The sequence below is a fragment of the Botryllus schlosseri genome, unplaced genomic scaffold (assembly GCF_051294905.1).
Source record: "Botryllus schlosseri isolate E-star unplaced genomic scaffold, Bs_hap1 Bs142a, whole genome shotgun sequence".
Lineage (NCBI taxonomy): Eukaryota > Metazoa > Chordata > Ascidiacea > Stolidobranchia > Styelidae > Botryllus > Botryllus schlosseri.
This window is the reverse complement of record NW_027648751.1, coordinates 1,109-24,911: the sequence shown is the minus strand read 5'-3', so window position 1 is coordinate 24,911 and position 23,803 is coordinate 1,109. Positions and strand designations below refer to the sequence as shown.

The 23,803-nt window shown below is 40.9% G+C and overlaps 3 protein-coding genes, 1 long non-coding RNA gene and 1 pseudogene across 5 annotated transcripts; 1 reads left to right on the top strand and 4 right to left on the bottom strand.

Annotated features, from left to right (window-relative positions):
• Nucleotides 1–209: 209 nt before the first annotated feature.
• On the bottom strand, nt 210–984 carry LOC145432762 (protein lifeguard 4-like). Its single transcript, XM_080309584.1, has 2 exons — nt 723–984; nt 210–423 (listed from the first exon to the last, which is right to left on the bottom strand). The coding sequence occupies exons 1-2, from the start codon at nt 866–868 to the stop codon at nt 225–227; spliced, it is 345 nt and encodes a 114-aa protein (XP_080165710.1). The 5' UTR covers nt 869–984; the 3' UTR covers nt 210–224.
• A 1,101-nt stretch (nt 985–2,085) lies between these two features.
• Nucleotides 2,086–2,750, bottom strand: LOC145432758 (protein lifeguard 4-like; annotated as a pseudogene). The gene is made up of 2 exons (XR_013912959.1): nt 2,440–2,750; nt 2,086–2,298 (listed from the first exon to the last, which is right to left on the bottom strand). The product of XR_013912959.1 is annotated as a protein lifeguard 4-like (transcript).
• Nucleotides 2,751–3,368: 618 nt separating this feature from the next.
• On the top strand, nt 3,369–4,946 carry LOC145432763 (uncharacterized). The gene is made up of 2 exons (XR_013912960.1): nt 3,369–3,549; nt 4,197–4,946. It is a non-coding gene; the product is annotated as an uncharacterized LOC145432763 (long non-coding RNA).
• Nucleotides 4,947–11,391: 6,445 nt separating this feature from the next.
• On the bottom strand, nt 11,392–19,816 carry LOC145432759 (uncharacterized). The gene is made up of 4 exons (XM_080309582.1): nt 19,612–19,816; nt 18,518–18,657; nt 17,906–18,020; nt 11,392–14,710 (listed from the first exon to the last, which is right to left on the bottom strand). The coding sequence occupies exons 1-4, from the start codon at nt 19,814–19,816 to the stop codon at nt 12,714–12,716; spliced, it is 2,457 nt and encodes an 818-aa protein (XP_080165708.1). The 3' UTR covers nt 11,392–12,713.
• Nucleotides 19,817–19,829: 13 nt separating this feature from the next.
• Nucleotides 19,830–22,539, bottom strand: LOC145432761 (dual E2 ubiquitin-conjugating enzyme/E3 ubiquitin-protein ligase BIRC6-like). The gene is made up of 2 exons (XM_080309583.1): nt 22,335–22,539; nt 19,830–21,029 (listed from the first exon to the last, which is right to left on the bottom strand). Exon 2 carries the CDS (start codon nt 20,700–20,702, stop codon nt 19,830–19,832), a length of 873 nt encoding a protein of 290 aa, XP_080165709.1. The 5' UTR covers nt 20,703–21,029; nt 22,335–22,539.
• Between the last annotated feature and the right edge of the window lie 1,264 nt (nt 22,540–23,803).

The window sequence follows — 23,803 nt, the reverse complement described above, 5'->3', positions numbered from 1 at the left end:
GTAGCTAGAACTTTATCTTATCAAAATCATATCAACACTTCATCACATGATGAAAAATCGAACTTTGAATTGAAATAACATATCTTAACAATATCTTCATTTAGCAGATAATGCCTCAATGCGTCATAATTGGGACACACAATGACTATGAGAAGACTTGTGACGCAAAGACATGAGAAAATGTTGATACTTTCCATAGACAAAAAGGTTTGCCCAACCCTAGCCTACACCATCAGATATGGTACCTGTTGCCCAGTAAAAAACACCGTACCTGCAGGAATCCTGCCCCGATGAGAACCCCACAAGCCGACGAAGAGTGCAGCCCCCCAAGAGGAATAATCCTTTTTGCTTTGTAGGGTGTAGGTCGTGAGAATGCCAAAGACGGAGAGAGTAAGAATGAACGCTTGCAGTACAATCTCTACCCTGAAAAGACCCAGTTAATAAGTTCATGAACCTTCACATGAAACCCAAGTTAGAGTATAATACTAACACTATCTTTGGCCTAGCTGTCCTAATGATTTGATTCATATAGACTGACGCAAATCCATCATATGACTACTTCAACACGACTATATCTGTAAGGCGCTTAATTTTTCAGTACTTGGGGCATCAACAATTACAAGAGTTAAGTGCAAGCAGATAAAACTGACTTTTGAGTGCTACATTCAATTAGAATTACTTTTTTATGATTGCATCTCCGCTAGCCTATCCAAAATACTCACTTATAAAAGGTCACTACAGTTCCAACGGTGTAAGACTCAACCAGGGTGAAGGCGGCAAGCAGGTAAATATTCGTAGGATGCTCCTTCCGTTTGACCATCAATGCAAATACCAGCACCAGGGACAATATCATTCCCACAACAAGCATACCATGGCTGTAATCATAAACACATGTTGTTCATGATGTTCGATGCACCATACCAGTCAAGTTACGCTATGAATACTGCGGTCGAGATTACAGGACCACGGTCCCGAACGGTTGCCAGTAAATTCGGCCAGTGAATTCGGCCATGACATCGGTAAATTCGGCCCTCGAGAATATTGTATTAAAATGTATTACCAACCGTTAACATGAATTAATTACATAATTATACTATCATTAAGTGATTTGGATGTCAGGGTATGCGTAGATCGCGTAATGGTGAGAGATAGCGCGGATATTCACGGGGGCCGAATTTACCGATGGCCAAATTTACTCGGTAAATTCGTTCCTCGGAGAATTTTGTATAAAAAACGTATTACCAACTATTAATGTGAATGAATTACATAATTATATTATTATCAAGTGATTTGAAGGTCAGGGTACGCGTATATCACACAGTCACGGGAGATAACACAGATATTTACGGGCCGAATTCAATCGGTAAATTCGGCCCTCGGAGAATTTTGTGTAAAATTGTATTACCAACTATTAATGTGAATTATATTACATAATTATATTATTATCAAGTGATTAGGAGGTTAGGGTTAGGGTTATGATTAGGGTTAGGATTAGCTTCGAGTTAGGATTAGGGTTAGGTTAGGTAATGTTATTGTAACTGTTATTGTTTACCCTGGCCCTGGCCGAATTTACCGGGGGCCGAATTTACCGAGGGCCGAATTCACTGGCCGAATTCACCGAGGGCCGAATTTACTGGAATTGGTCCGAACTATCTATTAACCAACACATCTCACTTCATTTGTATCACTTACTTTTATTCAGTGTGGCCTCTTGTTTACATGTTCTAGGCCTAGGTGGTTATTTGACCAAAAAGATAGGCTACTATAAATCGTTTCGACTCCATGCTATTTTGTTTTTAATTATATTTGTATCACAATCTTGTGGTGTTTTGAATGATGACATATTAATAAACTTCACTAACTATTAAAGTTTATTCTACACTTCTACAGCATGCTAGACATTGACTTAGAAATAAATATTTATCCAAAACATGTAATGATACTCATACTGATGTCGATCAAAAATTTTGGTTAGTAATTATATATTTTTGTCAACACTTCTTTACAAATTTAGAAAAACAAGTTAATCACATCGATCTTAGCTCTTAGGAATAAAATGTTCTTTTATGTTATGATGGACCTATTTCAGTCAATTATCTGTGTGATGCCAATGGTAGGCCTATACGCTACAGAAGTATCGTAAATGTATACCGCCAAGAGCCAAGATACAAAAATTAATTGCAACACCTGTTTTGAACAAATTTTCTTCACCGAGTCAATGCTCAAGAAGAGTGCACATACCACAGTCGTCACTGCCAGTTGAGCGATCAAAAATGCAGTAAACTTTCCTCAAGAAACCTGTGAATAATTACACATACTAGATTGACAGCAAAAAGTGAATGGCATAAAAATGTTATTTTACATAAAATCTATGTAATGTACCACCTCACAATGTAGGTTGCAAAATTCTTCAATATATGATATGGCGTAGTAGCTTACCTAGTCGTACACCGACGGTAGCTTGCTTGACATTGGTTCCGTAATTGAAATCATCTTCAATGGAGCTCGACATCATGGTAGATGGATCCATTATGACTTCAAGGTAAAAATTTCCCTCACTTATCCCACGTAGAGCCTATATTAGGCCAGCGTTTGCCACTTCCCTCTTAAGATTGTTGCTGCGATATAATTGTCGTTGTCGTCAACGGTTATCGATACTCAAGAATCGAGCAAAAGGAAATATGCGGCGGAACGTTAGTACACGAAGAGGGAAACATAAATAAATATCACATGAGCGGATTGTCCGGAACCAACCGGACATACCCGGGTCCTATCAAAAAGTAGTGACAAACTATAGGTGACAAACTATAGGTTAGTAATCTATAGACAAACTGACAATACGGGGCGACAAATATTGTATTTGCTATTACTATTACCGCAATACTTATTTTTGGGGATAAAATATATCAAATCAAATCAAAGATCATCTAAATCTTTTATCTTAGCATTTTACAGTCTTCTATCTGAAGAGCTTCTTGGACATATAGAACTTCACATCACGTCACCGGCATATTTTTCCGATGCGATTTTTGATATACAATGTTTTTTCCTCTACTAGTTGCTGACGATTACCCCTGACGAGTGTCAGCAGAAATTATTCGGGTTCATTTAAATATGAGCAAACTATTCAATAGTCTTTTGTCTGCAAAACTTATCACTTCTATCACTTCTATCCCTTTTACGTTTCCTAGGCGGGTGGGTGTCTGATTTCGAAGACTATACTCCAAGTCGTTTCGACAGCTTCCTATCTTTCATTGCATCACAATTTTTGATTTTAAAATTGATAATAAACCGAGCCAATCTTCCCATTACCCATCATTGCATTATACAATCATATGATCACATGATGTTCAATAACTATAACCATAGCCTTTATAAGATAGTCGTTACACTCCATTGTCAACTATGGCGGGACAGCAACACCTAGTAGTAGTAAGGTACATCGAAGCAGTTTCATTCAACTTAGTGTTATTTGCCTACTGCCGGAGATAGATCTTTACTATTTACGATGGATATATCAGAGAAGAGCTTATGGAATCGTTTTTTAATGTGAGTATTGATTATAATTATGCTTTAATTAGCAATAATGTGAAGGCATCGATTGCCAAAATATTGTAAATTTGTTGTTTTTACAACGAGTTCCTATACCGTATGCCAGTACTGATCATACAAACTCGACTGGTGTGTACCATTTTGTTGTTGCTATTACTGGTCATTCTATTTGGAGTCGTCTGATATTATCTGTTACTACTTGATTTTTGTACCTTTCGAATTGCGCTTATTAACCGTAGAAGAATATAACTACCTGCATTCACTGAACATATTCCGATTTTGGGGCGAAGAGGAAGAAAACATTTGTGTATGGGTATCGAGCATTATTTACCTATCGCCAGAGACTGATTCTTGATGTTTGCGATGGATATATCAGAGGAAGATCTTATGGAATTGTTCGATGTATGCGTTACCTAACCACAATATTATCAAGGCGCCGATCGCCGGGATACCTTTTTGTGTTTACAATTAGTATTCATGCCACATTTACAGTTCCGATAAAGATGCAATCACTTTACCAAATAATATAGCCTATTTTGTTGCTAATAGGCTCGGTCATTCATTTTAGGGCCATCGGATGTTACCCATCTTGTCGAAAATCGTCGAAGAATATATTCACATTCACTGAATGTTTTCGATTTCAGGACAAAGGAGACCTTTAATTGTCTTGGGACCGACAAACTGGTGAACTTTTGGATTCTGCAGAAGATGCTGCAATCTACTCTGCGACATTGTTGAAGTTTTGATTGCCTGCAACAAGTCCAGTCCTACTGCCGACAAACAATGGATAAAGTTCTGAAGATTGAACGTCAACCTATGATGATGATCTTCATGATGAAATTCTAGAATATGTGTGACGCGTTGCTGAATGCTGCGTGACATGCAAAGCAATAACAATCGGTGGTGCTCGAGTAATTTGAGAATGCCAGGAAACGTCAAATCGATATTATATTCATATAGCTTGGTTGAATAGACAGCGGTTAATCGTCTGCCGAAGAAATGCTGTCCTGTTTTTATCCAAAACTAACTTTCTTAAAAAGCAAGTGGAATTATTTCTGAAATCAGTTGCTTGCCAGATTCATTGATTTGCCCACTATCCTGTGTGAAAAAGATGATGAAAAAGGGCACCATGAAGCTATGATCAGGAAATAAAATTCAGCAAGAGCTTCTATTCACTGAAGTACTGGTACAAAGATGACTTTCTCATAATCGGGTCTTTGCAACGTACTTTGCTATTCTGCTAACTTGAGTCTTGGACTATATTTTCAACCTTGAAATAGTGCCAGGTGATTACTACATAGTGTAGTGTAGTTTATACACGGATGTTGTACCACGGAAATATCTGCTGCTGTACTGATACGAGACATACGGAAATAAATGAAACGGAATCAAAATTAATCTCTTTAATGACCAGAATACAAATTGTGGAGGTTGAAGGGAATTGTCGTTTATTTTCAGTACAGCATTCATTATAGATATTAGATACGGACGCAAAACTGAAGAATTTTGAGTGCTAGCTATTTCCAGAAATATGCTTCAAAGAGGCTCCTTATTATCCGACTAGGCAACAAATTCTGACCCACTCTGTATGGAGTACCGATTGAAGCACTGCAACAATGGAGAGGGATCCATCTGCGGCCCATTTATCGTGGCATTAGACTTCGGCAGCAACTGGTCGAGAAGTAGCAGAATATTATCAAATAATTAGCCGAGTCATTTGAAGGCGATAAGGCAGGCGTTCGCCATTCATCTTCGATGCATCTGATGGCAACTTGGAATTGTTCCTTGAAAGCTGGCGTTTTCACCGAACCACATGTCCATTGTTAGTAGAAACCGAGCAAGGGCAGTGTATGTCAATTTATCCATTACAGAACCTAGCGAACTTTGAAAAATATCTATGCTTTCACATGAAAAGGCTATTGCCCAGTTTTTTTGGATATGATGCTTAATAATCACTAGGCGAGCCCGTTGAATGACGTTTCTGAGGCAAACATATTTTTGGTATATCTCCCAGTCTCTTTGGCCTGAGTCGTGATTGCCAAATTCTTCGAAATACTTCACACAGATCAATGCTTTCGCAGGTCCAAAGATCAAAGCTTTCGCAGGAATGTTATTATTAATGTCGGTGTCTTATAAATATTTGAAAATAACCTGAAATGAGAAAATTAGTATTGCTAATTGGCAAAAACTAGGGAGAGTGAATTATGTCAGACAAACTTGTGAGACAAAATACAAATAATGCGAGCGGGTACTGTCAATGGTACACAAGGACACTACTCGAATAGAAGCCATGCTACTACATTTAGTAGGCGACATAACAATGGAGGAAATTCATACGTTCAATATTGTATAATATTAGCACTTGCACTAACAGTTCAAAACTTGGGATGTTCTAAATTTGAAACAAGTAGGCTATCATCCTTTCATGCTGAATGACCATGCAGCGCTCCGTTCAAATATAAGACAAAATGAATAAATGTGCAATGAACACAAATATAGAACATGAAAATACTCAACTCAACGCCCGCAACTACTAAAATTTCTTGACCTAGGCCTATTCTTTAGTACTAAAATCAAACCGAGGTTTGCCATCAGTGGAAACAAGGTACAGAGGAAATGCACTCGCAGGTAGCTAGAACAATGCGGAACACAGCAATACATTCTACTCCATAACTTACTAGTTCCTGTTTTGGCAATCGTTATTAAATTTTCACCCAAAAAACGCAAGGAAGAACTTTCTTTGCAGCAGTTACAAGGGCAACCGTCGCCCAAAATAACGATTAACACAACCACCGCTAGGTGCTGCTGTCCCGCCAACACTTACTACTGAAAACAATGGAGTGTAACGACTATCTTATAAAGGCTATGATAAAACTATTATCCATACTTGTTGAACATACGAGATTGCCGAAAGAGCGAATATATATATAATGAAGATCATATCAGAAGAAAACGAAACTGTTCGACCTTAGAGCAACAACACGAATATACAACACCGGTGACATCCTCACGCAATAAAACGAAGGGAGAACATTGTTTTCTAATGGATATAACGAAGCTACCGCATGAGATCGAACAAAACCGGATAGTAATTTATCGGTATTGAATGTAACTGTCCTATATGGTGTCGACACAGGCAAATCGCACGGTTCAATGAAATTGTATCACGTCACAGTTTCCATTTGGCTACAGGCAATTTGACGGTGATATTGACCGACTTGCCGAGCATCAATTTGATAAAACGGGTATCAATCGAAAGCTGCCGGCCGTACTGATTACGAAAATATAAATTTTATTCCGCTCGCGGCCCTGGAACCCCACAATCAGCCTCTAATTTTTGATTGTTATGGAGATGGGCATTGGGACGCAACAATGCTGTCTGGCGAAACGAGCGACGCAACAATACTGTCTGGCTCCCTTTTTCTCGAGCACCTGTCTCGTTTCGCTAGACAGCATTGTTGCGTCCCAATGCCAATCTCCATAACAATCAAAAATTAGAGGCTGATTGTGGGGGTTCCAGGGCCGCGAGCGGAATAAAATTTATATTTTCGTAATCAGTACGGCGGCAGCTTTCGATTGATACCCGTTTATCAAATTTGATGCTCGGCAAGTCGGTCAATAATCACCGTCAAATTGCCTGTAGCCAAATGGAAACTGTGACGTGATACAATTTCATTGAACCGTGCGATTTGCTTGTGTCGACACCATATAGGACACTATGATGTAACACAAACATTATCCTTTCTACGTCTTTTAGACATACCGCAAGTAATGATATATATACAATGTATTTATATCATTGCCCGCAAGCGTAGAAAATTCGCATTATTAGGTTAACAACGCGATATAATGAAGTCTAACGCATGCCATGGAACAACACCGAGTTGGAATTTATTCTGATTGAATATAACCACAAGACAACCCTACTACGTATTTTAGACATTCCCCCGACACTTAGAAAATCAGAACCTAATCGAGATGATCCCGGATTATGCAAAATCTGATATATGTTGTTTTGAATAGCCGAGACTATTGGCTATTCAGGACAGTTCGAAATACCCCATAAGCTATATGCTACTGCATATATACCTTTTACCCGCTACCTCATTCAGTCACAATTCCTATATATTTACGGCATTTACCATACGGAAAGAGCGAACTATGCCTGGCTGCTACCTGTTGCGAGTCAAATCTTCGTCACGCGCGATGACGTAAAATTTGAATCGCCGATAAGTCACGCATCGATAATCATATTCCTAAACGTACAACATCTCACTTATTTAGTTATTCTCTAAATAAAACTATTATCCATACTTGTTGAACATACGAGATTGCCGAAAGAGCGAATATATATATAATGAAGATCATATCAGAAGAAAACGAAACTGTTCGACCTTAGAGCAACAACACGAATATACAACACCGGTGACATCCTCACGCAATAAAACGAAGGGAGAACATTGTTTTCTAATGGATATAACGAAGCTACCGCATGAGATCGAACAAAACCGGATAGTAATTTATCGGTATTGAATGTAACACAAACATTATCCTTTCTACGTCTTTTAGACATACCCGCAAGCAATGATATATATACAATGTATTTATATCATTGCCCGCAAGCGGTAGAAAATTCGCATTATTAGGTTAACAACGCGATATAATGAAGTCTAACGCATGCCATGGAACAACACCGAGTTGGAATTTATTCTGATTGAATATAACCACAATACAACCCTACTACGTATTTTAGACATTCCCCCGACACTTAGAAAATCAGAACCTAATCGAGATGATCCCGGATTATGCCAAAATCTGATATATGTTGTTTTGAATAGCCGAGACACTGCAAGGTACCTACCTGGCTTTTTGACTGAAATATGGTTGTAGTGATATAACTTTGGGAAGAAATGATTGAGGAGGGCATTGTATGATTCACTTCCAGCAGTGTTTCTGTTATGTTCTTGATCTTGTTTGAACAATAACTCAATACGACGAGGTTGCAATATGAAATCAGTATATTATCAGCAGAATAACTTTAAGGCAGCGACACGATCCAGAGTGCAGTTAAATGAAAAGACCACGAGACAACAGAACACAGGATATAAATACAAGCACGACACACGAGGAAATAATGATTGGCGGTAATTACTAATCCTATAGAAAGAAAGAGTTGTACGACACCGAACGTAAATGCACGAACATAACAGTCCTCCCCTGTAAGTTAGAGGGTTGCCCACATTTACGGTCTGTAGAAATCGGTTTGCTTTCTGTTCCTGAGAGGATAACGTCTGCCCGACGATCGAGCAGGACTAGCTGCAGGACGTTGTGCCCTATTCCTGACCAATGGTTGCTCAGCTTGGGACTGTTGAGGCTGAGCAACTTCCTATGTGGCTGTATCATGACCAGTGGAAATCAAGCGTGGTTGGAGTTGGTTTTTGTGCCTCCTCCAATACCCATGATCTGTTTTTATGATGTACACAACACGCCCCAGTATTTCCGTCACCACGCCAGCAACCCACTTTTGTCCGCTTCGGTAACTGCGAGCGTAAACCGAGGAACCAATCTCAAAATGAGTGACTGATTGTCTATAGGCGTAACGGGTTTCGATTTATCGAAGGGCGAGCACAAACGTAACAAATTGCGCGGCTGTCGACCATGTAAAATCTCGGCAGGCGTTTTCCAGTCTATGCCCGGGTGCGGTGCACATCGGTACGTAGCGAGAAGTGTTTGGAGCATCAAGTTGAGATCTTTTCCCCCGTCGCAATTTTTTATTAATCCAGCTTTTAAAGTCTGGACGAAACGCTCCGCTTCCCCGTTAGAGGCAGGGTGAAAAGACGGTGATACGATATGGCTGATTGACAAATTAGAGCAAAACGTATCGAATTCATTCGATGTGAATTGCGGCCCGCCATCCGTGACAATTGTTACGGGCAAGCCTTCAATAGAAAAGACTTCCCGCAAAGCGTTGACTACACACAAGGTTGTGGTAGAACCGACATTCATTACTTTAACGAAAGGATATTTCGAATGCGCATCGACGATGACAAGAAACATTTTATTGTTTATTGGACCTGCGAAGTCCAAGTGAATTCGATCAAAGCTTTCGGAAGTTTTGGGCCATTCGCGATATTGACGATCAGGCGCTTTCATTACTTTGCGGCAAGCGTTGCAACTCTTTACGAGATTTTCAATGTCGCGATTAATAGAAGGCCATGCGATGTAACGTCGAGCCATCTGCTTCATTTTCGCGATACCCCAATGTCCTTCGTGCAACAATGATAAGACTCGCGAGCGAAGTGACTGCGGAATTACTACGCGCTGAAAACCATCAATATTGAGCATGACTATGTCTTCGTGCAGAGAAAGCGAATGTTTGCGAGTCGAAAACCAAGAAAAATCATCAATGTGCGTCTTTGGATTCCAATTACCATGAGTGACAGATAATTTTACTAGTTTCATGGTTTTGTCCTTCAGCGTCGCGTCGCGAATTGCATTGCGAGTTAACGGTAAGCCATCGAATGCCATATTAATAGCGTGAACGACCTCCGCGTTTTCACGAATTTCCAGTTCGTCAAACTCAGGGTCTGGACCCTTTGGTAGGCGAGATAAACCGTCGGCGTTTCCGTGCTGATTAGTCGGTTTATAGCGAATATCGTATTGGTAAGCCATGAGCGTTAGTGCCCATCGCTGTAAGCGTTGCGCTGTAATCACGGGAATTTTCTTGTCTGGCGAGAAAATAGCTAAAAGCGGTTTGTGGTCCGTTACGAGCGTAAATTTTCTACCATACAAGAATTGACGAAATTTAGTGACTCCGTAAATGATTGACAGAGCTTCCTTCTCGATTTGAGAGTAGGATTTTTGCGAATCTGAAAGTGTTTTCGATGCGTGCGCGATTGGTCTCTCTTCGCCATTGTGCTCGATTGAGAGGACAGCGCCGATTCCGAATTGAGAAGCATCAGTTGACAAAATGAGCTGCTTGTTTACATCATAATGAGCTAACTGCGTAGCGTCGATTACGTCGTTTTTGAGAATGCGGAAAGCTGCGTCACAGTCCGTATTCCAAATGAATTCCGCCTCTTTTTGAAGTAGACGGTACAAGGCAGCGGCTTTATTCGTAAAATTAGGAATAAACGCGCGATAATAATTGACTTTGCCCAGGAATGCCTGTAGCTGGCGAACATCCCGAGGTTTAGGCAACTGTTTGATTGCTTCAACGGATTTGTGAGACGGGCGTTTGCCGTCCTTGTCGATTATATGACCAAGGTACTCGATACTACTTTGAAAAATTCACATTTAGCGAAGTTGACGGTGAAACCGTATTCGGTGAGGCGCTCAAAGAGTAGTGACAAGTTGCGAAAATGATCGCGTTCATCAATGCCAGTAACGATTATGTCATCGATAAAACTAGCAACACCGGGTAAGCCGGCGATCATGGCATCAATACAACGTTGAAAATTTGCGGGACTAGATGCGACCAGACATGGGGTAATCGTGATTAGTAATCGTAATCGATTACGACGATTACAGCATTTCCAAGTAATCGTAATCGCAATCGATTACATTTGAAGAAAATCCGAAGTAATCGTAATCGTAATCGACTACTTCACATATCTAATCGATTTCTTTGTGAAAGAACGATTACTTTTCATTTGTGCAATGCCCATGACATAAACTGAACATTTGAGAACCTAAACAACGAAGAGCGTGATTTAAAACAGGTTTTAGATAGCAGAAATGTCTGATTTTCTAACACCTCTGCTCATTATTGCGTCACAAGTATTGGCTTGGTTCTTGATTGCGTAACGAATTATCCGCACGTAGTAAATAGATATTGGATGTAGGCTACATGTAGTACTCTGATTGTAAGAACACCCGCTGTGCATTATGTCAGGTTATCAATACACTGCAGACGCCACTACTTCGCAGCAGGATAATAATCACCACTCTGCCTAATTTGGAATAGCAACGTATGTACTATGTATTGATGTTTTGATGTTTGATGTTTACGTGTATAGGCTACACCGGACAAAGATTTGAAATTTTGTACTCGTCAAATCAAACATGACAATTTCAACATCGAAGCATCAAAAACCAACGACTGCTGATAGAAAATCATAACCGAGCGGCTATTTTCCGTTATTCGTATAACGGCAGCTCGGATTATCTTTATTAAGTGGATTGTAGGCAGAATTTTATGTTTACCTTATCATATTCTCACACGGCCTTACTTGAAACGGGCAACAACTGCTATTTCGCAATTTTATACTCAGCAATTGAATCTGCCACTATATCCATCCGCTTACACACCATGTTAGCGTGGATGGCAGCCAGAATCAGTACCGAAACAGGATTTCGCCACCCCCTTCTCACAAATGTTTTCTTGGGCCCCCATAAGACGATCAATAAAGCTTGTGGCGGGCGAAGTCCCTCAGATCCCCTGAAACGACCGGGCTTTTCACAAGAACTGGAAACAATATTTGATGCGATATGGATTCGCTGTGTATTTACTGTCAAGTCGCGCCAAGCGCGAATATTTAGGCACGTAATTTACAACTATAACTGTATTGTATGTTGTTAATTCGTGACCTCCTGTCTGCTATATAGTCAAAAGATATTGGAGTCGCCCAAACGTAGCAGACGAAAACAAAACTAAACGAAAAACTTTCGTGAGACGCACCCAGAAATTGTCATTTATACTCGTGGTTCATCAATTTCCTCAGTGGGTGCCCCCGGTGGCATCTGTATTGAGGGGCAGAGATTGAGAAGACTATTCTTCGCGACCAACCAGCGCGGCTATGGACAAATACACAATGTTTCGGTCAATGTAGCATGTCTTCGTGTGTTGCGGCGCGGTATTGGCCGGCACCGAAATGCCTATTTCTGCGTAAATCATGCAATGGTATATTATGTCATATACAGGAAATGACGTCATGATGTCTCATTTAAAAAGAAAGACCTTCTCTCATGAGGCCTTTTCATCGCATTGTTGTCTTCCAATGATGACCTCTCAGAAGCAAAATAAATGTAATCGTGAGTAATCGTGATTACTTTTCCAAAGTAATCGTAATCGTAATCGACTACTTGCGAATTTTGCTGTAATCGTAATCGTAATCGTAATCGCGTGATTCAGAAGTAATCGTAATCGCAATCGATTACATTCATGAAGTAATCACCCCATGTCTGGATGCGACTCCGAAACACATGCGTCGATAACGGAATAGACCGAATTGCGTGTTGATGACACACAAATTCTTCGCATCATCATCTAATTCTAGCTGAAAATAAGCATCGGCAAGATCAATTTTCGTGAAAATACAACCACCCTGTAACTTGTGAAGAATTTCATCCAAGGAGGGCAGGGGGTGTTGATCTATCTGAATCTGTTGATTCAATGCTTTGAAGTCACCACAAATGCATACTGATCCATTCGATTTAGTGACGGCAACAATTGGTGCTGCCCAATCACTGTAATTTATTGGTTCGAGGATACCTTGATTGACTAATCTATCCAATTCGGTTTGAACAGCGATTTGCCTTGCGAAAGGCAAAGGGCGTGGCTTGTTAAATACGGGCTTGGCATTAGGTTTCAAGTGAATTGTCACCTTTGTCTTGGTGCATCGTCCTAATACATTAGAGAAAACGGAGGGAAATTTGGCCTGAAAAGATACCAATTTGTCGTTCGAATCAGAAATGTCAATAGTATTACATGATTGCGATTTGGCCATCTGCGAGGAAATTGCATCCAAAGCAGACGTTCCCTTAGCGGTCATGGAGAAAGCATCGCTCCAATCAAGACCAAAAATGTTTTGCCCACGGTGTTCGTCGAGAACTACCAATTTTAAGCCAACTCGAACTTCCGAACCCACCTGCACAGTCACAGTGCAAATACCTTTCACTTTCAATGGCTTGTCGCCATACGCTACGAAAGAGCAATGGTATGCTGAGAGTTTCGGAGAGCCCAAAGTTTTGTACCCAGTCAATCCCACCATGGCGGAGGGTGCACCAGTGTCCCACTGTGTCGGCGACGGAATGTCGTTGATGCTGGAGTTGATCCAGAGCTGGTTTCCCACGCGTCGATATAGTTGAACGATGTCGAAGGAGAGGAGTGCCACTGAGCAGAAATTGACGGATGTGACCTGTTGCGTGATACTAGGTTTGGTAGACATGCACACAGGTTTGATATGACCTTTACGACCACATTTCTGACATACTGAATGTCGATATTGACAGTCTTTTCTCTGGTGATCGATGAAACAGCGGCTGCAGGATTTCAGTCTTTCCGGGAAGTTGCCTTGGTTGGATTTGAAAGGTTTTTTCCCCTTCTGACAACTTCCCGTCATCTTGTTGACAATAGAAGTGTCTTGACTGCTACTCTGGCCCTGGATAACCCTATCAGTTTCCAGTGTTCTCACGTATGTTGCGGCTACTTTGAGAACGTCGTCGAGGGATGGATTGGTTTGTGTTAGACAATGCCGTCTCACATCCGCGTGCGGCGTTTCTTTAATGATGAGATCACGCATTAGCTCATCAACGTAGCTCTGATCACAGCCATCTCTTGAGCATGTGAAGTTGCAATCCTTGGAGATTCCCCGTAGAGTAGCGATCCAATCGGCGTACGATTGTCCCGGCTGCATTTTGCAATTGTAGAATTCGTACCTGGCTGCTTGCACATGAATGGAGTCTTTGAAGTGTGTAGACAACTTCTCAGTCAACGCGTCGAAGAATTGCGCACTGACATCAGCAGCACCAAACAAATTACGTAGGAGCGAGTACGTTTCAGGCCCAACCCATGAGAGTAGACACGCTCTTTTTTTCTCCATGTTGGAAATGCCATAAATTGCTAGGTGATGGTTGAACCGTTGCAGATATTGGTCCAACTTCTCCTTTGATTTGATGAACGAATCAAACTTGGGAGCGGTAGCTTCAGATGTTGACGCACCGGGATTCAACCTCTGCGTCAATTGCGCCATTTCTGTCATGACTTTTGCCATTGCTTCGTCATGCTTTGCTTGTTGTTGCGCCACAATCTCTTGCTGCTTCGCTTGTTGTTGCGCCATAATCTCTTGCTGCTTCTCATTCGGCGATAGATGGCGTATGTCATTTTCCATTCGTGTAGAGTAGAGAACATCGCAAATCCTTTCATATGCCAATGAATCTGAAAATGGATTGTCATAATGGTAAACAACAGAATCAAAGATGCTATTCATTGTAACTTAAATTTAGGCCTATATGTATCATGTATATACAGAGGTGGTCAAAGTAGTCAAGAAAGCTACTCAAGTAGAAGTAGAAGTAGCGACGAAAAAATCTACTCAAGTACGAGTAGAAGTACTTCTTCCATAAGCCACCTAAAACTACTTGAAGTAGAAGTAGAATTGACTGACTTTAAATCTACTCAAGTAAGTAAGTATTTCTGAAAACAGTCTTAATTCGTTCGCATGGACTGTCAAAAGCTGCAAATTGAGCTATGCGGAAGGTGCAGAGAGCTTGATTCGTATTGATGCATTCCAGGCGGTATCAGTTTTTGACAGAATAAGAATTCTTTCGCATCATGAGATGCTAGTTATAGTATTCATATGAAAATGCGATATTAACCCTTTGCTTACTAAATACCCCGTTTTAGAGAATATCATGGCATGGCGGCCAACCCCATATTATAATGCCCCAAGTTTAGGCGAAGAGCAATACGGAAAAGCTGTATCGGATACGGTTTCAACACTTAGCGTCATTAGTATACGTTAATAACAAATATCGTGGATCGTAAAATTTATATTTAGTGTAGCTTTATTTTAGGAAAATAGAGGCATTCACTTTTATGCCTAAACATATATGTTCTGCAGACAAAAGAACTGTAAGTGATTTGAACTCAAAGTATGATACTCGGAATTGAAAGTGAAATATATATACCACTTCTAAAAATCTGAAATATATGTCACGACTTTTGTCCATAAAGCTTGAAAGGTGATCTGCTAAAACAGAAGCCGGATTTCCGAGATTAGCACGACACGTCGTGGGCTGCTAGATTACGGTTTTTTCGTGATAGTTCTTTAGTCGGGCCGCGAAAGTGGACAGTGTTATTGCGAGTATGCAATTATGCATGCTAATGGCAATTCATTACCGCGCATCATTTTCATCTCCAGTAAGGATTTTCGAGCTTAAATAGGGGATGGCAGAAGAGTAGGCCAAAACCCCATAGTATTCTATGTTGGAGACAAACTACTGATTTGATACGCGGTTTCCAATTTGTAATCATCTGTTTCGTAAACTTGTAAATGTGCAATGTGCAAACTGCATAGTTTAATTCGTTATGGGCATGGCGTAATGAGCACGACACATTGTTTATTTCGATCATTCGATTCATTTCAACGGGAAAATATTATTCCGATAAACTTGATCGACACCGGATGGACTGGTAACGACTAACGAGTGTACCAATATCGAACGTCAAACCATTGGCCATTTCGTTCAAATCGAATTTCTATTGATCACGTCGTTATATCCGCCCATTTTGCCCTTACTACAGTTACAGTTAAATAATAATCGCACATTTAAAGATTGAATTGAGCTGTATGGCCTAATGGTAATGAGTACAGTGCCAGTGTTAACACCGCATCATGCAGAATTTTAAGCTGTGGCACGGAGTAAAGTGCTTTTTTAGTTTATTGTAATATACGACGATTTACTAAAATGTGGCTGGACCCTGAATCTGCCAATGCGTCGAAACTGATATATGTAAGTCCAGTCATCAACATCCCGAGTGCCGCGGCCAGACTAATGATATTTTTGGTTGGCCTGGCGAGTTCACAATCTGAGCAATTCAATTTCGATAATATAACAGAATTTCGACAATATAATGTGAAATTAGCTCGCGGGCTACTCAACGCCTTCTCGCGGGCCACATATGGCCCGCAGGCCGCGGGTTGCTCACCCCTGATACAGACAGACACCTTCGATAGTTTCCAGAGCCGGAGCCGGAGCTGGAGCCGGAGCAGTGGTAATAATGCTGCTCCGGAGCTGGAGCCGGAGCTGATGTATGATAGAAGAAAGCTCCGGAGCCGGAGCTGGAGCAATGCAAATTTACGGCTGCTCCGAAGCCCTGCTTTTCAGCCAAGCTTTTCTCGCTACCGATCGTTCTGGCACACTTCTTGGAGTCGCATGTTATATGGCCTAAAACTTGATTGTATGTCTTGGTGGGCCGTGGCGCAGTAATGGCCCAATATCCAATAATATAGAAAAATGGCTGCTTGAATTCGCGCGCAGCGCCAAAAATTTTGAAGTATTTGCATAAATTTTCAAAAAATACGCTATGATTTATGCTAATTCACGAAATAATTTTGGGCCCCCTTCGAGCTCGGGCCCCCCCCCAATTGGGGGGTTTGGGGTGCGGCAGTTACGGTGCTGGTCGTCGTGATAACTTGTAAGATACGTCCGTGATTGTATTTTTCGGCCTTTAGGGAGTTATTAGTAGCACATTAATCTTTGAAGTCAGTATGAAAAGTTCGGCCTTGCAATCGTTGTACAAGTCGCATGAGTTGACTATATCATACTGTTCTGACATGGCAGCTATAATAGGTACAAGACATACACTATGCACAATTCTTTCTCCAGTTCTCTGTAGTAGGCTATCCCATTCACAAAAGAATTGTTTGAAGCGGGTCCAGAATGGTTATATTATTCCCCACCATATAGTTGGTATATAGTAGAAGTAGAACACAACGAACTGAAGATTTGGTCGCGCGTAGTTATATCAGAATATCGGGGAGCACTTTCGTAATTCCAAACTGAATCATTACGACCGACACAAATTGGCGGATGGCACTACAAATGGGCCTGATTTTCAGAAACACATTTAGTTATCGTGACAGAGGACCTATTTCGCTGGTTTACAATTACAATTTCATTCACAAAATTAATGAGAGCGTACGTAAAAATACTTTATACTTGATAAAATTATAAATGTAAGAAGTAAACCATTTTCCATAAGAAACTAAGTTTCTACGTGACATAATAAAACTTTTGATAAGTAAGTACTTTCGCTTGAGTAACCTGTAAACTAGAATTTGTGGTAGGCTAACTAAAAGCATAACCACTTGACTAGGTAGTGTTAATGGGCAAAAAGTAAAGGTATTCAATTCATCACCCACCACCACTGATTGAAGATAGAGGTTTTTGGATCGCAAGAAAAAATAGATTGTGGGCGTTGACAGAGATTGTCAAATTCATACTGAAATCGATATTTACAATGTAGCGCTACGTCCAACCTAGCCATATCACATCATGAAACAACTCCTTCGAGAAAATACAAATACCAATCATCAGGATCAGCACGGAGACTTGAAAAATTCGGCACCTATTTTGTGGGATTGCAATTTCTCTTTCAAAATCTTCTCTCTTTCTGCAAGCTGTATGAGCTCGTTTCGGCAGCGCAAAATCTTTTCTCGAACCGCCTCCATACATGTTAAAATCTGTCACAAAAAATAGACGTAAGATTACATCTAGAGCCCGACAGATGTCAAATTTCTCAGACGATGCCAGCACCTTCACCGATAGCCCCGATATATTCAGCTGATATCAAAATGATGTACGTGTTTCAAAAGCCTCACAGAATTCATTTAAACAGCTTTGAAGACATTGCTATACTTGGACATGAAATAAACTAAAAAAGCCTGCATCTGGACACAGGGAATCTGTAAGAAATCAACCAATATTCCCATGCGGACTTGTTACGGATTGGGCCGATATTTTCATTAATCTAACGGCCAATACCAATATTTCTTATAAAATGTGATATCGACGGATCCATAATATAATTATGACAGCAGAGTTAACATTTGAAGTTAGAATTCCACTACAAAACGAAAATATTGAAAATACACACTTCATCGAAAACAGAACTTGATATACGTTGTAATCATATATTCATTAAGTAAATATGATTGCACTGCGTTACCCAAAGCATTACCTTGACAAAACCAGTGGTTACATCTGCATTTTTCCTCCCATGTCTTGTGAAATTGATGAAATCCCAAGGATTGTATTGCACGGCGGGGATCTTCTTCATAGGAAACCACTTGTGTATGCCGGTAGGCTTGTTTGCATGACCTGCAGTAGAAACAAAATATTGTTGAACAACAGATAATAACTATCCGTCTTTACAAATATAGTAAAGAACGTGTAGGCTGCATAATTCCTGATGATCTCAAATATAGACAGCATACAAATACATACCTAAATGTAACAGTTTGAGATTGATGCAGTCGTCGTTAATAAGGATATACTTGATTCAGTTTTCTGGACTTGTGTTCTAGTTGCACACTTATTTCAGAGCAACAATTTCGTTAATACCTTTTACTTAATGTACTTCTAGCCAGTGAAAGTTCAACGAATCTGTACCATTTTTATCAGCAAAGCCGTCAAAACCAAATGTGTTGCTGTTTTGGATTTGATGATCCCACGTTATCATATAGGATATGACAGTATGGAATCCACAAGAAGCGGCTAAGGTTGTCATCATTACTAGTCAAGTAGGAGTTGAAGTGACTTTGCAAGTTTTAACTCAAGTATCAAACAACTAGACTCCAAGCTGCAATTTCCAAGTATGCAAGAAATGAGTATTGTAGGCCTAGTTTTCCTTAAAAAAATGAAACTGTCGTGTAGAGGTACCGTTTGCCAAAATCGACTCCAAGCATTTTGAAAAGTAGAAGTACTCCGATACTGACCACCTCTGGATAGAACAGTATGGGATCTACCAGAAGTAGTCAAAGTAGCCATCATTGTACTCAAGTCGGTGATGTGACTGTCATTTTCTACTCAAGTCCCCCACAAGCAAATTCCGAGTAAGTAAAAAAAATAAGTATTCCTGCATATTTTGCCAAAAAGACAACCAGTTTAGTAAGCTAAACCAGTCAAGCAAGCTAAACATACTCAAGCACGGTACTGTAAAATATGAAAAGTATTTCTTTGGCGAACAACTCTGAAATCTACACCTAAGTAACGTCAATGACAGCTTTTAAAACCTCTGCATTGCTCGAACCATTAAGCTATTTTTTGGTCAACCTTGTGCGGGTCCATCTTTCGAAGTAGGCTGATGCCACAAGTGAGGGGGCGCCGATTTCGGAGGCTTCTGCGTTTCTTTCTTCAAAAAAGGCATCTTGGAAGTCCCCGGATCTGCCATTTTCCCCAAAAAAACCCGCACGGGCCCGCGACCCCCGAAATACCGCATCAGGCGCGGAGAGACGCGGTCCACGTACGCTTCGTTCATCCACAAAATACTCTCAGTCAAACGGGAGGCAAACAGTAGTAAGACCGTGAACGGGCCGTACTTTTCCTCCCACTACACTGCTAGTTTCTTCACACGCCGGCGAAGATTTTTCAATTAGCTCCAAAATGTTTCCCATCATATCTTCACCCTTTCCGGGTATGACGATAGTCCGTTGACCCAACACCAAAAACACGGACATGAGATGCGCCTTTGTAAGACACGGCGTCGGGGTACCGTCGATCAGACATGCGGACAACAAACCACCCAAAAAGGAGCCCCACCACGCGTATGCGGAACAGTGACCAACCAAAAGATTGCAAGTTTGAATGCGTACTCTCGGGTTTCCGAATCCGATCAAATTCAGAAACATGTCGACCGCCATAGATCGAGGAAACTCAATTGCATGCATTCGGTGTATCGCGACTTTCCGCAGTATCGCGGGTTGCAGCATGACGATCACGTTCAACATCAGCTCGATTTGAAGCTCCAGTTGCGAAAACGAAGGTCCGTTTCCAGATTTCATGCTCGAGACGCCGTCTACAGACTCGAGATAACGGATGGCGTTCTCCACCCGGGTTTTACATACATGCATACCCACGCATTTTTTGTAGACTCTGTGAATGCGACCGTGCGATAAATTTTGACGCCGCCCGCCGACTTTACCCGCATCATCGCCAAGTTTTGTCTTCGAAGACAGCAAATATTTCAGTTCTGAGCACGTCAATTCGTACTGGCAGTTCGCGTTTTCGATATATTTCCGCAAGCATTTAAAATACTGCTGACGAGCGCGTTTCCCTTTATCCAACATTGCCAAATCAGCACAATGATACACGGAATGTTTACCGTTCTTTTTCTTACGAGAAGCAGCATCGCCGTTGCTTTTCATGAAAAATGTTTTACTCGGTTTGATCGGTTCGTCGGCGCCGGAAGACCTGTCGTTGGACACAAACGAGGGCCGTCCGAAATACTGACCCAGTTTGACTACCGTTTACGGGTTTGACGATCCGAAACGTCCCGAAACCGTGATGCGAAGGTATCGAGTGATCAAAGGCGGGCTCACGTTAGTCAGGTGGAAATGATGGTCGTTTATTGCTGTCATGCCCGTAATTAACATCCCCGACGAATTCGCTTTACCCAACATAGCGTGCTTTCTTGGCTGAATTTGGTTTTGCACAATTCGTTGCTGAACGCAGAGGAGAGCAGACATCGTCGCCTGTATGACAATGCAGTTTTTAAATCCTGATTGTCTCCCTAATCACCAGCGAGAAATGAACTACTTTGGAATCGATGTTCGCGTTTAAAAAATCGAATGACAAACATGCACATAGCGTTTGTTAAGCAGCGATCCGGCACTCCAGTTAAAATGTAGGCTCGGAGCGCAACGTTATGTTACAGGCAACGAATCTAATAAGTGAGAAGTCAAGTTGATGAAGTTATATCAGTTAACAAATTTCCCGGTTTTTAGGGTTATTATCTGTGTTTGTTAAAACTATAATTGAACTGCGGGTGACTGTCCGAGCCCACGCGATTGAGGTATTGCTATCCTCGGGCGTGCTATACACGATCCGCGTGGAAATGCGTTTGGTATCCTTGTATCCTTCGTGTTCGTTTGTGGTGATGTGCTTTGCCTCTTGGATGCGATGGTTAATTAGATCGACAACGCGGTGGTGTGCAGAGTTTATTGTGGAAGAAATCTTATGAAATAGTATATAAGCGCAGACCGAGAGCCAGTGTGCTAGTGTGCCGCAAACTAATTTTCATTCTCAAAGTGGGCCACGAGGCCAAAAAAGTTGCAAACACCAGTATAGGCTAATCATAAAGCTTATCCATGTTTTTGCCACAAGGTTATTACTATAGATTTGAGGTTTTCGCAGGTTAGCTTCGGGCGTATCTTTTGTTTCTAATTAGCCTACTTCGTTGAAGCATGTTGTTATCTCGTGACCTTCGGTAAAGATTGCCGCTAATATGATGAATCGCACACACGTACGGACGGCTTTGAACGGCTTTACGCAGGGTTACCATATTTTCAAGTTTCAATAACAGGCATAAAAAGTTTAAAGACTTTATACAGATAATTGTGATTCTAGGTGAGCTGACATTTTTTAGTCAATCTTTGTGACAATGCCTGAAAAAAACCAGTTTCCACGGATATATATTTTTGTGACTTGCTAACCTGTTTTAGCCTTTGCTGTCTAATCCAGTGGTTGTAACGTACTTTTGATCGTAGCCTAGTTACGATAGTACGTTATATTTGGCTCGATTAGAGACTTGGCTGTATCAACTTAGACTGATCGAGTAGCTTGCTAACTCGATTCCAACCACTACCTAGTTTCTATGCGTCCTATTATCCGAGCCTACCCCTGAGACACGGTCAAAGTAATTCAAGCAATTACAGAAATAGGATCACAAATTTATCACATGAAAGTCCACGTCAACTTCAAGGCAGCGGTTACAAATCGGTTAACAACAGTTAACTCTCTAGGCTAAACTGATAATCTAAATGAATAACGACAGTTACCTCAATGATGCACCAAACGTCCAATCAATACAATAATCGAATCCCTTTATACCCCTAATTTTGACTAATTTGAATCACTGACAAAAACTTGTCACCAGCACCAAGCCTCAAAACTGATTAACAAATCAGGCGGGTACGGATGACCGCTAAAGTCACTATTGAGCTCCAAGGCTCACGGACATTCAACATTTCTCGTGTTACAGTGGTTACCAACCTTTTTCGACTCATCGCCCCCTATCCAGCTTGAAACATTTTCATCGCCCCCCTATAAGAAGGTGACCCAAATCTGAGTTTCATTGACATCTTGTGACCACTGTTCCCTGTAAGCTACGCGCGTGCGCAGTTTGCGCGGTGCTGACACGGTCATCAACATCTAAGCTGCACACAAAAATCCGAAGTGCTGACCTTTTTTAGTCAGGACCACAAATTTAACGAGAAAGGTGGATAATTCGGCAGTCCAGTCGAAGTGATGACCTTATTGTAGTCGTTAAGCACGGCTGTCCAAGGGACCGCGCACAGACTCGTGAAAAATTAGAGGGATCGTCATTGCTTGTGACTAAAGACTCAGTTGGTATGCTACATTCTTACAGGCATGCATGACATAGAGAAGGTGCTGACAACCATATAGCCTACGCTAGGCACCAGTTCATCACAAAAAAGGTCGTCGGTTGATATTGATGTCACTGAAATTTCTCCTTTACAGTATTATACAGGTTTTTTTGCGCCTTAGCTCGGCAACGTATCTAATCGTTCATCACTGAACGTGCCGTATGCAACCAAAAGAATTTTGCCAAAGTATTCGAAAGATGTTTTTGCTGCCTTCAGTCAATAAGTAACATCGTTTACGAATATGTACATTGGAAGTGTGCTCCTGGGATATTGAATCATATGCATATAGTGTAGATATCACATAATTTTTACTTCCTTAAAATAAGAGTAACCCCCTTTTTTAGCCCCATTTATGGACATAGGCCAGTACAGTTCTCGAATAGTGTCAATCAAAGAAGCATTTTATTGGACATAATACCTCTTCAGCGTACCAATAATTGCATCAGACATATAGTTTAGAGGTGTTTTGTGACATAAATGAGTGAAACTGAAACACATGAACACAACAAATGAAGGGAATCAATGCCTGGTATTCAAAATACATATTAGGGGACATAATCACAAAATCGTCAAAAAATTAATTCGGCCATTCTACACTATTGCATATCACTGGAATATTTTTAAAGAAAAGGCTGCAAGGAACAAAATTTTTGTCACAACGTTTCGGCAGCACTTGGTGTCTACCGAAATCCCTAGCATGTCCAGATACAGTTGTGGAAAATGTGTCAGTTGTACTGGTTGATGGCTTCAAAACTGAACAGCTGCAACTTTATCAACCCAGACTCACTGTCATTAGGCTATACTTGAAAATACTGCTGGTTTAGACCAGTTTGAATATTTCATTTGCCGTACTTTGATCA